Source organism: Ornithorhynchus anatinus, chromosome X1, assembly GCF_004115215.2.
Source record: "Ornithorhynchus anatinus isolate Pmale09 chromosome X1, mOrnAna1.pri.v4, whole genome shotgun sequence".
Taxonomy (NCBI): domain Eukaryota; kingdom Metazoa; phylum Chordata; class Mammalia; order Monotremata; family Ornithorhynchidae; genus Ornithorhynchus; species Ornithorhynchus anatinus.
Genome location: NC_041749.1, coordinates 42,462,694 through 42,477,630, shown reverse-complemented (window position 1 = coordinate 42,477,630; position 14,937 = coordinate 42,462,694). Strand labels below are relative to the sequence as shown.

The 14,937-nt window shown below is 45.1% G+C and overlaps 1 protein-coding gene, 1 long non-coding RNA gene and 1 other non-coding gene across 4 annotated transcripts in view; 1 reads left to right on the top strand and 2 right to left on the bottom strand.

Moving 5' to 3' along the window:
• The window catches only part of FSTL4 (follistatin like 4), a 661,388-nt gene that overhangs the window by 635,223 nt on the left and 11,228 nt on the right, over nt 1-14,937 (top strand). For both annotated transcript variants that reach the window (XM_029050943.1, XM_029050942.1), the window contains 3 exons: nt 2,574-2,692; nt 10,893-11,042; nt 14,291-14,398. In XM_029050943.1, coding sequence (XP_028906776.1) covers nt 2,574-2,692; nt 10,893-11,042; nt 14,291-14,398 — 377 coding nt within the window. The remainder of the gene's footprint in view (nt 1-2,573; nt 2,693-10,892; nt 11,043-14,290; nt 14,399-14,937) is intronic.
• On the bottom strand, nt 9,297-9,434 carry LOC114806774. The gene has a single exon (XR_003754835.1). It is a non-coding gene; the product is annotated as a small nucleolar RNA SNORA7 (small nucleolar RNA).
• LOC114806471 overlaps nt 13,347-14,937 on the bottom strand; it is a 198,782-nt gene continuing 197,191 nt past the window's right edge. The window contains exon 10 of the long non-coding RNA XR_003754514.2: nt 13,347-13,617. This is a non-coding gene — a long non-coding RNA (uncharacterized LOC114806471). The remainder of the gene's footprint in view (nt 13,618-14,937) is intronic.

The window sequence follows — 14,937 nt, the reverse complement described above, 5'->3', positions numbered from 1 at the left end:
GATAATAATAATTATTATTATGGTATTTGTTAAGCGCTTACTATGTGACAGACACTCGCAAATTGGGTTGGACACAGTCCCTGTCCCACATGGGGCTTACAGTCTCAAACTCCATTTTACAGATGAGGTAACTAAGGCACAGAGAAGTGAAGTCACTTCACACCGCAGACAAGTGGTGGACCTGGGATTAGAACCCATGACCTTCTGACTCCCAGGCCCGTGCTCTATCCACTGTGCCATGTCCTCTGACTCCCAACCCCATGTTCTTTCAACTAGGCCACACTGCTTTCCTTGTTTTGGATGGAAGATGCTGGACCCAGATTGTCTACTGGGGTGGGTAGTGGTAAGGGGCACCCCACCCCCATCCCTACCCCTACTCCACCCCGCCTGTTAGTACACTGAGGAAACTCTCTGCCCTTTTGTGCTCAGATTCAAGGGACCATCCTCCCCAAACCTGGAATTAATTTCCTGAGCAAATTGGGAACGCTTGATGGAAGCTCTAGGCTTCCTATTTGAAGCTACATTCCTTATTCAGGCTGAAATTCCCCCAAAATTTTCCTGCCAGGGTTTTCACTGGTCACCCTAAAATAACATTAAGCTATTATCATAGTCCCACCATGGGAAGACACTGCAAATCCAAGTTCTAATCATTTCATCAGGTTCGTCCACCCCTCTCCCCCCACCCTCTACCCCACCCCACATCCCTCATTCCCAGAGAAGAGTCCATTTAGAGCCATGGAAAGCAGGCAGAGTGGAAAGACTGAAAACCAGATTCCAGCCCTTTGAGGCATTTTCCCTATCCAGATCAGGAAAACAACCCAGGATAGTGTAGTTTGGAGGACAGAACCAAACCGTTTGAAAAACCAGCTCAAGAGAGAATTATACACATAATCCCTGGTATTGAATCCTAACACTGCAGACTTGCCTTCATTCACTCATTCAATCATATTTATTGAGTGCTTACTGTGTGCAGAATGCTGTACTAAGTGCTTGGGAGAATACAGTATAACAGTAAACAGACACATGGCCTGCCCAAAACAAGCCCACCCCAGGCCCCAGAATTGAACTGACCTCCCCCGGACTCCCACCCCTCCCCACCTCCATCCCCCTGCATCTACATTTGAAAATTTAGCCCTGGCAATCAGGAGGCTACCTCAGCTGGGAGCCACAGGTGAAGTGGAAAATCAGTATCTGTGCTGTTTGCAGAATGCATGATCCTTCCCTGCAGCCTCATGCCAAGGGTTTCCATCCGACCTGGTATTTCCACCTGATGCCTTAACTGGGGTATTTCTTTGGTCGGCTTCAGAGACTAAGCCATAAAGAATTAGAACCTTGGTGTAACCTTAAAAAGATCACCAGCAGAAAAGTCTCTATATGCAGTTAAGTCTGAAGCCAGGTGCAGGCATGAAAAAAAAATATTTGCTTGCCAGTTTTTCCTAAAGCTTCATCCCCAAATCCTAAATATGGCTGCAATTTTTATGGCTAATTGCCCTTTTCCTTCGGGCCTAATCAGAGGTGATTTTTAATTTGCCAAAATTCCCCAACTACTCCTCTAATGAATCATTTTCTTTGGAGGAAAGAATTCAATTGAAACAAAATTTTCCACCTTGAGGGCCATGGAACTTGGGCAGATAAGTACAATATCAGTGTTGTCTTGGATGGCAGTGCCCAAGTTAAATAATTGACTTGGAGTACAAAATTGTGAACAGGAAAACCAGGATTTTTCTGGCTAGACTCTCTGGAAGAATATGTAAGCCAGCTTTGAAAATGCTCACTCCCACATTTGCGTGTAGTTTCCAGAAGAGCCACAGATTGAAGCTCTCAGCCTCATATGACATTTCTGCTTAACAGAAATGGGAAATGGCATCAGAGACATCAACCGGCTAACGAAAATCCCTGAAGCTCTGGAATGCCCCAGTTCGGATAGATCAGTGCCATTGCGTTGCTCAGATTTCACATTTGTGAAATAGGTTTGCACAAGGTTCAAAAATGCTTTGGTTTTGGTGGAGATGTCCATTTGACCATCATAGACCAGATAGATTCATTCATTAAATAGTATTTGTTGAGCATTCTCTGCATGCAGAACGCTGTACTAAGCACTTGCAAGAGTGCAAAAGAGAGGGTCCCTTACACTCCAATAATAGTGCCCAATAGAATAACTAGAGGACCATTCTCCTTTATGACATCCTACGGAAAAAGGTCAAATTCATCATACTAAAGCAATTATCTCTCACTGAGTATAATTTTAGAAGCCCTTGAAATTTCTTGAGCCTGTATGCTCTGATAGTCTGGCAATGAGCCTCTTTGATTAAAAAGGTATTGATCTCCCTAGAAGACCTAGAATGTTTTTCTCAGTGCCAGCCATTCATCCCACCAAGTCAACGCACTTTTGAATATGCCTGAATTTTCTCACTCCTCCAAATCCTATTTGTGATGTGCGAAGCTCAATTTTATGAATGAAATGTATGTATCTGAAATAGCAGCTTATGCAAGAAGTTACTTTGTGTTCTACAGCTATAAAGATCAGAGGTCCACAGTGATCTTCTTGCTTCTTTTGTTCTGTTTTCTTTAAGGCCTCAGTGTGGGGAACATGTTCTATGTCTTTTCCGATGATGGAATCACTATCATACAGCCCAATGAGTGTGAGATCAGAAGACACATCAAACCGAACGAGAAGATTTTTACCAGCTTTGTAAGTTTTCTTGGGGTGCACAATGAATGTTGACCTTGCCATATATGCCTTTATAAAATTTCCATCGTCTCCAAAGATTCTAATGATTTCCTCCCCCACACCAGTAAGTGCTGGATAACTGAACGTCGGGAACATAGAAACACAATGCATGCTTGTTCTACCTGAGTGTGGGTTGTTTGAAATGCTTTAGTTTCAGCAAAGTAATTTCAAATAGGAAAATCCCAAGTAGAGGTCATCGAGACCATAGGGTGGAAGGTGCCTGGGGGTGGGCTATATTTCGGCTCTGTTCCAAATGGAGTCTATTTTCTTTACCTCATGAATGTTGGCATGAATCAGCGGAATAATAATAATAATAATGTTGGTATTTGTTAAGCGCTTACTATGTGCCGAGCACTGTTCTAAGCGCTGGAGGAGTCACAGGGGAATCAGGTTGTCCCATGTGAGGCTCACAGTCTTAATCCCCATTTTACAGATGAGGTAACTGAGGCACCGAGAAGTGAAGTGACTTGCCCACAGTCACACAGCTGACAAGTGGCCGAGCCGAGATTCAAACCCGTGACCTCTGACTCCAAAGCCCATGCTCTTTCGATGTTTGTAATCCTGACTGCCTGTTCCTCCCTGACTGGAGCCTGTTCCTCCTCCAATTTATTGGCTACCTCAATCCCAAGATCACATGGGTGCTCTAAATCCCCACCTCAAGGCTCAAAATGCTGCATCCCAGTGACTCCCAAGACTAGACTGTCCAATACTGGGGGCCTTTCCCTCATCAAAATGTGGCCACACCTAGAATCTTGCTCTAGTCCTGCCTCTCATTATATAGAGTACCTCTTCATACTCTCAATGTTGCCACCGATTGTAAAGTCATCAACGCACGCGACGTGTGTGTGTGTGTGTGTGTGTGTGTGTGTGTGTGTGTGTGTGTGTTTGAAAAGGCCAACATGGAGTCCACAGTTGAAAAGATTTTATGAACTCCCACAGACTGACAGTTGTTGACTGCCATACTGATTATTAGCATTGCCTGGTGCTGCCTTCATTTTCTGCCTCCTGGTCAACCCTATCTCTTGGTGTCAGCTAGTGAATAGTAGCGTGGCACTCTGTGTCCCTGATGACTTTCTGGCTGTGTGCATTCTTAGTAGGCATTTGAGTTGCAAGGATTCACCTATTTTTAACCTCTCTGAAGGAATTTATTGACTGTGGTTTATGTTCCTAGAATGCAGAGGTTTCATTCTTGACTAACTAAATGAAGAAAGAATCAGGAGTGATATTCATGACATGTCTGATGCCACATACATGCACCCGGCTGTTTCTTCCAATATCTTCTTTTATAGTATTTGTGAAGTGCTTACTATGTGTCAGGCACTGTAATAAATGCTGGGGTAGATGCAACCTAATCAGGTTGGACACAGTCCATGTCCCACATGGGCTCACAGTTTTTAATCCCCATTCTGCAGATGAGGTAACTGAAGTACCTAAGGAAACTGAGGGATCATGTCATGTTTAGCCAGACAGATGAGAACTGTAGGAATAACATTCCCAAATACTGCCAATATGTTTTAGCCAAAATGCCTAGGGAATACAGGCTTGCTGGGAAAACTAATGTTAGCACTAATATTGATTTGAGCATTTACAACATGAACAATGCTGGGGTAGTTCCAAGAAACTCAATCAAGGCATCATCTTTGGCCCACAGGGGCTTCCAGTCTATTTGGGAGAGGACAGGTACAGAGAAAATTTTTAATAGAATCCAAATGACAAAGAAAACAAGTTGAAATTTCAGCAACCCAAAATAGCAACAGGAAAAAAGTAAATGAAGCACTCCTTAGGAGAATCATTCCAGTAACTTCCCTGCCAGGGATGGAAGTAAGACAGAACAGTCTAGAACTCAGCACTAGTAAAAAGGATAAGTTAATCAAATAATATCTATCAATTGATCAATCATTGGTATTTATTGAGCACTGTTTTGGCGGGGTATAGTATAACAGGGTTGGCGGACCTCTTCCTTGCCCACAATGTGTTTACCATCTAGATGAGGAGAAAGACATTATTAAAAATAAATTACAGATAAGTTCAAAAATGCTGTGTGGCTGATGGGGCGAATAAAGGGTGCAAATCCAGGAGCAAGAGCAAAACAGAAGAGTGAGAGGAAATGAGAGTTTAGCCAGCGAGGGGCTCTTGGAAGAGATGTGCCTTCAATCAGGTTTTGAAGGTGGAGAGAGTGATCATTTGTTGGTTATAAAGGGAGAGGGAGTTCCAGGCCAGAGGCAGGATGTTGTTGAGGGTTCAGCAGCGAGATAGATGAGACTGGGGTTCAGGGAGAAGGTTGACATTAGAGGAGTGAAATGTGTGGGCTGCGTTATAGTAGGAAATCAGAGAGAAATGGTAAGGATTTTCAGTTGTTACGGTTGCCATTGTTCTTGTCTGCCCGTCTCCCCCGATTAGACTGTAAGCCCGTCAAAGGGCAGGGACTGTATCTGTTGCCGATTTGTACATTCCAAGCGCTTAGTACAGTGCTCTGCACATAGTAAGCGCTCAATAAATACTATTGAATGAATGAATGAACCACTGGAGGTTCTTGAGGGAGGAAACATGGACTGCACAGTTTTGTAGAATAATGATCCAGGCAACAGAGTGAAGTATAGACTGGAGTGGGGATAGACAGGAGGCGGGGAAGTTAGCATAGAGGCTGATGCAGTAATCAAGGCAGGATAGGATAAGCACTTGGATTAGCATGGTAGCAGTTTGGATGGAATTGAAAATGTTGATTTTAGTGATGATGTAATTGGTGACAGGGTAGGGATTGTATCTATTTGTTGCCTAATTGTACTTTTCAAGTGCTTAGTACAGTGCTCTGCACACAGTAAACGCTCAATAAATACGATTGAATGAATGAATGATTATTTGAGGGAAATGCCAAGGTTATGGGCTTGTGAGAGGGAAGATGGTCTTGCTGTCTATAGTTATGGGAAAGTAGAGGAGGACAGGGTTTGGGTGAGAAGATGAGGCACTCTAGAGTCAATAGTTGATAGCATCTAATTAATAGTATTTATTGAGCCCTTACTCTGTGCAGAGCACTGTTCTATGCACTTGACATAGAACAAGACAATCAGTAGACATTATCCCTGCCCTTAAGGAGAGGGATATGGACACTAAAATTTCAGGGTGTGGGAAACATCAATCCATGGTATTTATTAAGTGCTTTCTCTGTGCAGAGCACCGTCCTAAGCACTTGGAAAAGCACAATACAACAGAGTTGGTGGACCCATTCCCTGCTTGGGGGTATCTAAGAGCTTAGGTGATATGGAAGGACTAGAGAGACAGTAAGGGGGAATTGAGGGCAGAAATGCGAGCTTAATCAAGGCAGGTCTCCTGGAAGAGGTGTGGTTTGAAGAGGGGGAGAACAGTGGTGTTCAGGATGTGGGGAGAAAGATCCAGGTAGAAGGGAGGGAATGAGCAAGAGGTCAGTGGTGAAAGAGATGAGAATGAGGCACATTGTTTGAAATTTTTTTGTGGTATTTGTTAAGTACTTACTATGTGCCAGGCACTGTATTAAGCACTGGGTAGATCCAAGGTTCAGGTTGGACATAGTCCCTGCCCCACTTGGGGCTCAGAATCCTAATCCTCAATATACAGATAGGATAACAAGGCACAGAGAAGTTATGTGATCTGCTCAAATTCACACAGCAGATAAGTGGTGGAGCTGGGATTAGAACCCAGGTTCTTCTGACGCCCAGACCTGCGCTCTATCTATTAGGCCATGCTCCTTCTCAATTATTTCAAAGAGGATTGGGTCCTGAGAAGTAGTGTGGCTAGAGGAAAGAGCTCGGGCTTGGGAGTCAGAGGTCATGGATTCTAATCCCAGTTCCGCTGCTTGCCAGATGTGTGACTTTGGGCAAGTCACTTAACTTCTCTGTGCCTCAGTTATCTCATCTATGAAAAGGGGATTAAAACTGTGAGCCCCCCATGGGACAGCCTGATCACTTTGTGTCCCCCTAGTGCTTAGAACAGTGCTTTGCACATAGTAAGCATTTAACAAATACCACCATTATTATTATTAACGGGGCTGTTCTTTGCCAGGTCAGGTGCCAAGGAGAGGACTTGACACAGATATGGCATGCAGCCTAAACCACGTGTGCCGGGCAGCTGTGTGGTCACCAGCAGCTCAGTTGATCCCTGCAGTGAGCTGGCATGGCCCCGGGACAAGGTAGCGGGGAGGGCATTCTGTGGTCTGCTGTTCAGGCTCTGGCAGCCGGCAAGAAGTGGCCTCCAACCCAGTCCTGGGACCGGTGAGGCTCCGGGCATCCTCAGCAGGCTGCAGGGTGGGCTCAATCAGCTCTCGCCACCCCTGCTTTGTATGCCTCTCTGCCCCTGCCTCCTCAGCACCACTGTATCTCTTGTTTCTGGGCTTATCACAGAAAGGAGTCACTGCTATGGTGGCAATATAGCTCCTTTAACCCTTTGAGTCTAGTCCAAATGGGCTTTTACTTCACTACTGCTTCCCGGTCCAATCAATCAAATGTATTTATTGAGAGCTCACTATGTGCAGAGCACTGTCCTAAGTGTTTGGGAGAGTAGAATACAACAGAATTAGCAGACATGTTCCCTGCCCATACCAAGTTTACAGTCTAGAGGGGGAGACAGACATTGTTGAGGTAGAAAATCCTTGGTCACAGATCTTCCCCTCTATCCCAAAGTTGGGAAAGAAGCTGAAGTCCATGCAGGAGCCTGCCTCTTTTACATGAAGGTCTTTTATTCATTGCATGACTATAATCAGTGAGCCTAATTTTCCCAATAATAATAATAATATTTGTTATGCGCTTACTATGTTGCAATCACTGTACTAAGTGCTGGGGTAGATATGAGATAAAAATAATGATAATAGTATTTGTAAAGTGTTTACTATGTACCAAGCAATGTTCTAAGCACTAGGATAGATACAAGTTAATAAGGTTGGACACAGTCCCTGTTCCACATGGGGCTCAAAGTCTTAATCCGCATTTTACAGATGAGGTAACTAAGGTCAGAGAAGTGAAGTGACTTGCTCAAGGTCATACAGCAGACATGAAGCTCTAATCACGAAGCCAGGCTGCTTCCTCAAAGCCATTCCTGGTTAATCTTTTCAGGGAATGGAACTGTTAATTCTGTGTACTCTCCAAAGTGCTTAGTACAGTGCTCTGCAATTAGTAAGTGCTCAATAAATATCATTGATTGATTGATTGATTTCAGATACCCCGGGGACCACCTAGTCTTTCCCAACAGGATATGTGCTTAAGGAATGTAGCAATACATTTAATAATAATAATAATAATGTTGGTATTTGTTAAGCGCTTACTATGTTGGTATTTGTTAAGCGCTTACTATGTGCAGAGCACTGTTCTAAGCGCTGGGGTAGACACAGGGGATTCAGGTTGTCCCACGTGGGGCTCACAGTCTTAATCCCCATTTTACAGATGAGGTAACTGAGGCACCGAGAAGTTAAGTGACTTGCCCAAAGTCACACAGCTGACAAATGGCCGAGCAGGGACTCGAACCCATGATCTCTGACTCCAAAGCCTGTGCTCTTTCCACTGAGCCACTCTCTCTCTCCTGTCTCTCGCTGCCTCTCTCCTTCCCTCCCACTCTGTGTGTGCCCACCGCCCTGAGACTTTCTGCCCGCCTGCCTGCCCACCTGCCTGCCTCACCGTGGCTCTCTACTTACCTATCTCTGCGTGCGGCCTGTCTACCTGACTCCCTCAGTCTGCCTGTCTCCCTCAGTCTGCCTGTCTCCCTCAGTCTGCCCCTCTCTGGCCGTCTTTCTGCTCGTTCTGTCTGCCTTGCACCTAGAGAGGGATGTTGGTCTGAGAGACTCTCTCTTTAGGCACCTTGTAATAGGATAGGTCAGTCTTTTCCTTTCGATTATCTTTAATTTCCATGGGAAGGAGGAAGTAGCAGAACATTTTTGATTAATTATATAAACATGTGTAAGCAGTCGTGGATTTCTGCAAACATTAATTGCCCATTGCTATGGTGCCTGTTAGAATGTCATGTTCAAATGTTGTCAAATATTTTTAATCAGCTGTATTCAGTGCAGCCAAATTTTTTGGTTCCCATTTTGGAACCAAAATGAAACACCCTCTGGATTTGGTGTGCTGTACTAAGCGCTTGGGAAAGTACTGTTCTATTATATTCTCCCAAGTGCTTAGTGCAGCGGTCTGCACACAGATAAATACGATTGATTGCTGTGTGACTTTGAGCAAATTACTTCTTTGTGCCTCAGTGACCCTCATCTGTAAAATGGGGGTTAAGATTGTGATTCCCATGTGAGACATGGACTTTGTCCAAGTTGATTAGCTTGTATCTACCCCAACATTTAGTACAGTCATACAGTACATAGCGCATTGTCTTGTCTTATGCTGTCGCGTCTTCTCCTACCCATAACGACGCCACAGACACAACTCTCCCAGAACGCCCCCACCTCCATCTGCAATCGTTCTAGTAGTGTATCCTTAGAGTGTTCTTGGTAAAAATGCAGAAGTGGTTTACCACTGCCTTCTTCCCACGCAGTAAACTTGAATCTCTGCCCTCGATTCTCTCCCATGCAGCTGCTGCCCAGCACAGGTGAGTTTTGACTTGTAGCAGATCGCCTTCCACTCAACAGCCACTGCTCAAGCTAGGAGTGGAATGAGTATACCTCTGCTTGACTCTCCCTCCTGTAGCCAAAACTGGAAGAATACTGGAAACTCTATAGGTGAGATCCTGAGAGGGGATGTGGAGCACAGTAAGCGCTTAGCAGACAGCATTACAAAAAAAAGAATGTAGAAAGCTCATTCCTAGGTCTGTGTTTAGGATCAAGGTATTAAAATGAGGCAAGTGAGTGGGTTTTCCCTTGCTACAGAAATCAATTGTATTTATTAGAGACCTATTGTGTACAGAGCCTGGTATGAACTAAGTGCTTGGGAGAGGACAACAGGGTAAGAGACACAAGCCCTGCCCTCCAGGAGTTTCCGGTCTAACCCTCTAACCTGAAAGAGTTTTAAGGCCAGCTGTTCTCTTCTCAAGCACTAAGTACCATCCTCTGGAAACAGTAAGTGCTCAGTAAATGCCATTGATGGATTAGGTAGATTCAAGAGTTTCAGATTGGACCCAGGGCTAAATCCACTCAAACGTGAGGCAAGCAGTAATGTTGGCTCCCAAATCGGAGAGTAATGTGTCATCTTCTTGTGGTGCACGTAAGATCCAAATCCTGTCTCTGACAAAAAAAAAAAGGGAAAAATAAATGTTCATTTGCTGCTTTATTCCCCTTGCCTTTTGATGTTGGGGAGTCAGGAAATGAAATGAGGGAAACACAGTGGCAGTCCTTTAAAAACCTTTTCAAATCAAATGCCATCAATTCGCCTTTGGGCAGCTAAAACATTATTGTTGGGGACCCTCTTCTGAGCTCAGCCCAATCTTCCACTGGACTGAAAATGCCCCAAGAAACTTCCAGTCGGGAGCATGGTTCACATGGGAGAGGTGGTGATGGGAATCTGACTCTATGGGAACAAAGGAAGGAGCGTTCTTGAGAGAAAAAAATTAGAATTGCCCCCCTGAGAGGTGGCAGAGAGCAACAGTGACAGATGTCAGAGAAATGGTCGGCCTGGGGACAAGAGTGCAGAGAGAGCAACACCTCCTATCGACTGCAGGTAGGCAATATTAATGCCGGGCTCACAGATTTGTAAGCTGGGACAGTGATGCAAATAGGATGACTGACTTAGGATCTAGCCACACTCTACTGTGTCCTCCTACAAGCTTTGTTAGAAGCATGGCCTATTGGAGAAAGCACAGGCCTGTGCGTCGGAGGACCTTGGTTCTAATCCTGCCTCTGCCACGTATCTCCTGTGTGATCTTGGGCAAGTCACTTAACTTCTCTGTAAAATGGGGATTACTACTGTGAGCCCCATGTGGGACATGGACTGTATCCAACCTGATTAGCTTGTCTCTACCCCAGCACTTAGTACAGTGCCTGGTGCATAGTAAGAGCTTAATAAATACCATTTTTTAAAATATGGTGTTTAGTGCTTGCTGTGTGCAGGAGCACTCTACTAAGAGCTTAGGAGGGAACAATACACTGGAGGATTGAGTCACAGCCATGGCAACTGCATCTGCTCCCTGATGATTTCCATCCCGGAATTCTCCAGTTTGCTCCATTTTCAGACAGTCCAATCATCTTCTTTTTCTCTTCCAGGAAGAAATCTGCCCCAAGACAGAAGGCATGACCATTCAGTCCTGCTGCTGGGCCTCTGCTGTCAACGTCCGAAATAAGTTCATCTACGTGACCCAACCAAGACAGAGCCGAGTCCTGGTCATAGATGTCCAAACACAGAAAGTCATGCAGGTACCTACCTATATACCTCCCTGCCAATGGTAGAGCGGTAAAAGCAGGAACACTATTTATGAAACACCTGCTGGATGTGGTGTGCTGTGCTCAGCGCTTGGGAAAGTACAACTGGTGGCAAGGCCCTTTCCACAGAGAACAAGCACTCAAGCTTTTTTGTATCTGGGAGACTTGAATGTGCTTGAAGGCAGAAAAGAAGGAGACATCAGAGAGTGAGAGGTTGAAGATAGCAGTGATCTGTGGGGGGACTAAGGACAGTAAGCTTCAGGGTGGGAGGAAGCAAATGACATTTTTAAGGGTTGAAAGTGGCAGAGCAGGTCCATGAGTAGTTTTAGGAGATAAGAGGGAATCAGAGGCAGAGATGGAGGGAAAGGAATTAGAGGGCAGGTGGGAGAGCTCCTCTTGAGAAATGGCGGGGAAGCAGGGAAATGGTAAGATAATGGTAGAAAGAAAAGAAGGTGTGGGGAGACACTGGAGAGTTCATGTCTGATGGTTTCAATTTTAACAACAATCTTGTTGGTGAGGTCATCAGAGCATAGGGCTGGAGGTAAGGAAGATGGGCTCTACAGGAGCATATTAAAGATGTGAAAAAATTCATGGGTAGTTGGAGACATGGGAGGCAATGAGGGAAGAACAGGAGAGTTGCCTAGCATGAGAAATCTGACATTATAATGATGGTATTTGTTACATGCTTCCTATGTGACAAGCACTGTTCTAAGCACTGGGGTAGATATAGGGTAATCAGGTTGTTCCACGTGGGGCACTCAGTCTTCATCTCCATTTTACAGATGAGGCATAGAAAAATTAAGGGGCTTGCCCAAGGTCACACAGCAGACAAGTGGCAGAGCAGGGATTAGAACCCACATCCTCTGATTCCCAAGCCTGTGCTCTGTCCACTAAGCCACACTGCTTCTCCATACTGCCTGGATTGGACTGCCTGGAAATGGAGCAAGCAATCCAATGAACCAGACTGGAGAATTCTGGGATGGAAATCAGCCAGGAGTTATAGCAGGGTAGAGTTCATTTGCCCTGGCAGTAGGGCTAGTGCCTAGATTTCAGGAACTGTGTCTGACCTGATTATCTTGTATCTACCTCAGCACTTAGTACAGTGCTTCGAACATAGAACAGATTCCACAATTATTATAATTCTACCAATGGTGTTTTGCTGCACAGTCTTAGGAAAAGAGGAAACAGACCCAGGTGACCCAGGTTTGGGGGTGCAAGAAAGACTAAAGGACAGAGCAGCAAGGGAGTTGAGATTGGTGAAGAGGGTTAAGTTGAAGGTAGGTACTTCTGTATCAATGAAGAAGAGTTTTCAGAAGGAGTCCATGAGGGTCATGATTTGCCTGGGACTTTGTGAGTCAAGGAGCAGGCCCACTTCTTCTCGGAACCTCCTTAGTCTGGAAGAATGAGATGATGAGGTCCCCTTGGGAGAAAGTGGCAGAGACACAGTGTAATGAGGTAAGCAGCAAGGAGGAGTGAGTGGGTCCAGGGAATGGTGTTGGCGGTGAGGAAGCAGGTTAAAAGCTTTAAGTCAGAGATGGAGCAGGCAGGTTAAAAGCTCTAAGTAAGAAATGGAGCAGTGCTTCAAGAAGATTAGAGTGAGTACGTGTCTATGCTGATGTGTTGCTGAGGAGGGGTTGAAGAGGGGGCCCATGGAGTTGAAGAAGTGAGAGGAAACAGTTGGCTGGGCGGTCACAGGGAACAGCAGCAGGGAATTTGAAGTCCACAACATCAGAGAACAAGAAGAGGGTGAATGCAGGAATCTGAGAATCAGTTGATAATATTCATAATAATAATCTTGAGCACTTACAGTGTGCAGAGCACTCTACTAAACTCTTGGGAGAGTACAGTACAACAGAGTTGGTAGACATGTTATAGTCTAGAAGGAGAAGCGTGGCTTAGAGGACAGAATGTGGGCCTAGGAGTCGGAAGAACCTGGGTTCCAATTCCAGTTCCTCCACATGTCTGCTGTGTGACCTTGGGCAAGTCACTTATCTTCTCTGTGCCTCAGTTACCTAATCTATAAAATGGGGATAAGAGTGTGAGCCCCATGGGAGACAGGGATTGTATCCAACCTGATTAACTTGTATCTACCCCAGTGCTTAGAACAGGGCTTGGCACATAGTAAGTGCTTAGCAAGTACTATATTTATTATTATTATTATTATTATTGTTATTAAGAGGAGTCAGACATTAAAATTAATTACACAATTATGTAAGTGCTGGGGGGTGAGGGGAATATCAAGTACTTGAATGGTACAGATCAAAGTGGCAACAGTAAACCAATGGTATTTATTGAGCATTTATTATATGCAGAGCACTGTATCAAGCACTTGGGAGAGTACAATACAACAGAATTCCCTGCCCATAATTAACTTACATGAAGGCATCCAAATCCATAAGGAATGCTGAAACGGAAGCTACAGAGGCTGGTAGAGATGGACACTGTGGAGTTTGAATGAAGAGAGAGGAAAGGAGGGGGTGGGATGATGCAACAGTGACTTTGTGGTGTGAGGAGCAGGCCCACTTCTTCACAGTTCCTCTTGAGCCTGGTGGAATGAGCTGATGAGGTCCTGTTGGGAAAGGGTGGCAGGGAGACACTGTAATCAGCAACAAGCAAGCAACAAGTCTCTGGGTCAGGGAGGAGGAATAGGCAGGCCAGGAAGAGGACAGGGATGAAGGGGAGTTTTTTAAGGATGGAGCAGGGGTTCCACAGAACACAGTGAAATGGAGATTCAGGAGGGAGGTTGGTAGGGAACGTGATAGGGGATATAAGGATAAGGATAAGGTGCTGGATCATATTTTAGAGTATAGGTGGTTTGGGGGGATGATGAGAAGAGAGAACAGGGATGTGAAGTGACAGGGAGGGAAAGAGCAAGGAGGAGGGGGCCGACTGACCAATAAAGCAATTCATCTACCAAAGTGCAGAAATGACAATTCAGCATCCCTTCAAGCTGCCAAAAGTCCCACACCCTCCCCCAAGAATCATGTCATGTCACCGAGGTCAGAATAGTGCACTCCTTGAGACACTGTAGTTAGGACCAATGAGAGTTTCTGAAAGGAAGTTAGAATAGGGTTGAGGATGGCTTGTGCAAACAGGAATGAAGAGGTTTCCAGTAAGAGGGTTTGCAGAGATCACCCAAGAAATGACCCCGGACTCCGATCTAATTCAACCCATGGGCATCTGGAGATCGGTCTAGTTGGTTACGTTTCAAGTAAGTGCTAATTCCAGTGGCATCTTTCAAGTCCATAGGTGTGGATCCTCTACCAACTAAACTGCATTATGACAAATCACATGACCAAGTCTGGGTCCTGAGCTGGGGCGATATGAACAAATCTCATCCAAGCCTACAGGTGAGTCTGGGAAATCTTTCCCTTTTTTGGCTTGTGATAAATGTCCATTTTCTCTATCTTGTTAAAATAGGTGTTGGTCTTTCTGTATCTCTGCTTCCACTTGGGATCAGAGCATATGTCTGTTGGTCAAGCAACCAGTCAGTGGTATTTACTGGGGAGCAGCATGGCATAGTGGAAAGAGCATGGGCTTGGGAGACAGAGGTCATGGGTTCCATTCCCTGCTCCACCACTTGTCAGCTGTGTGACTTTGGGCTAGGACACTTAACTTCTCTGTGTCTCAGTTACCTCTTCTGTAAAATGTGGATTAAGACTGTGAGCCCCACATGGGACAACCTGGTGACCTTGTACCAACCCCAGCGCTTGGAACAGTGCTTGGCACATAGAAAGCACTTAAATACCATTATTATTACTGAGCACTTACTGTGTGCTGAGCACTGTACTAAGCACTTGGGAGGGCACAATGCAGAAGAGTTGGTAGACCACAAGGAACTCACAGTCTAGGGGCAGAGAGAAAGACATTAGAATGAATTACAGACATA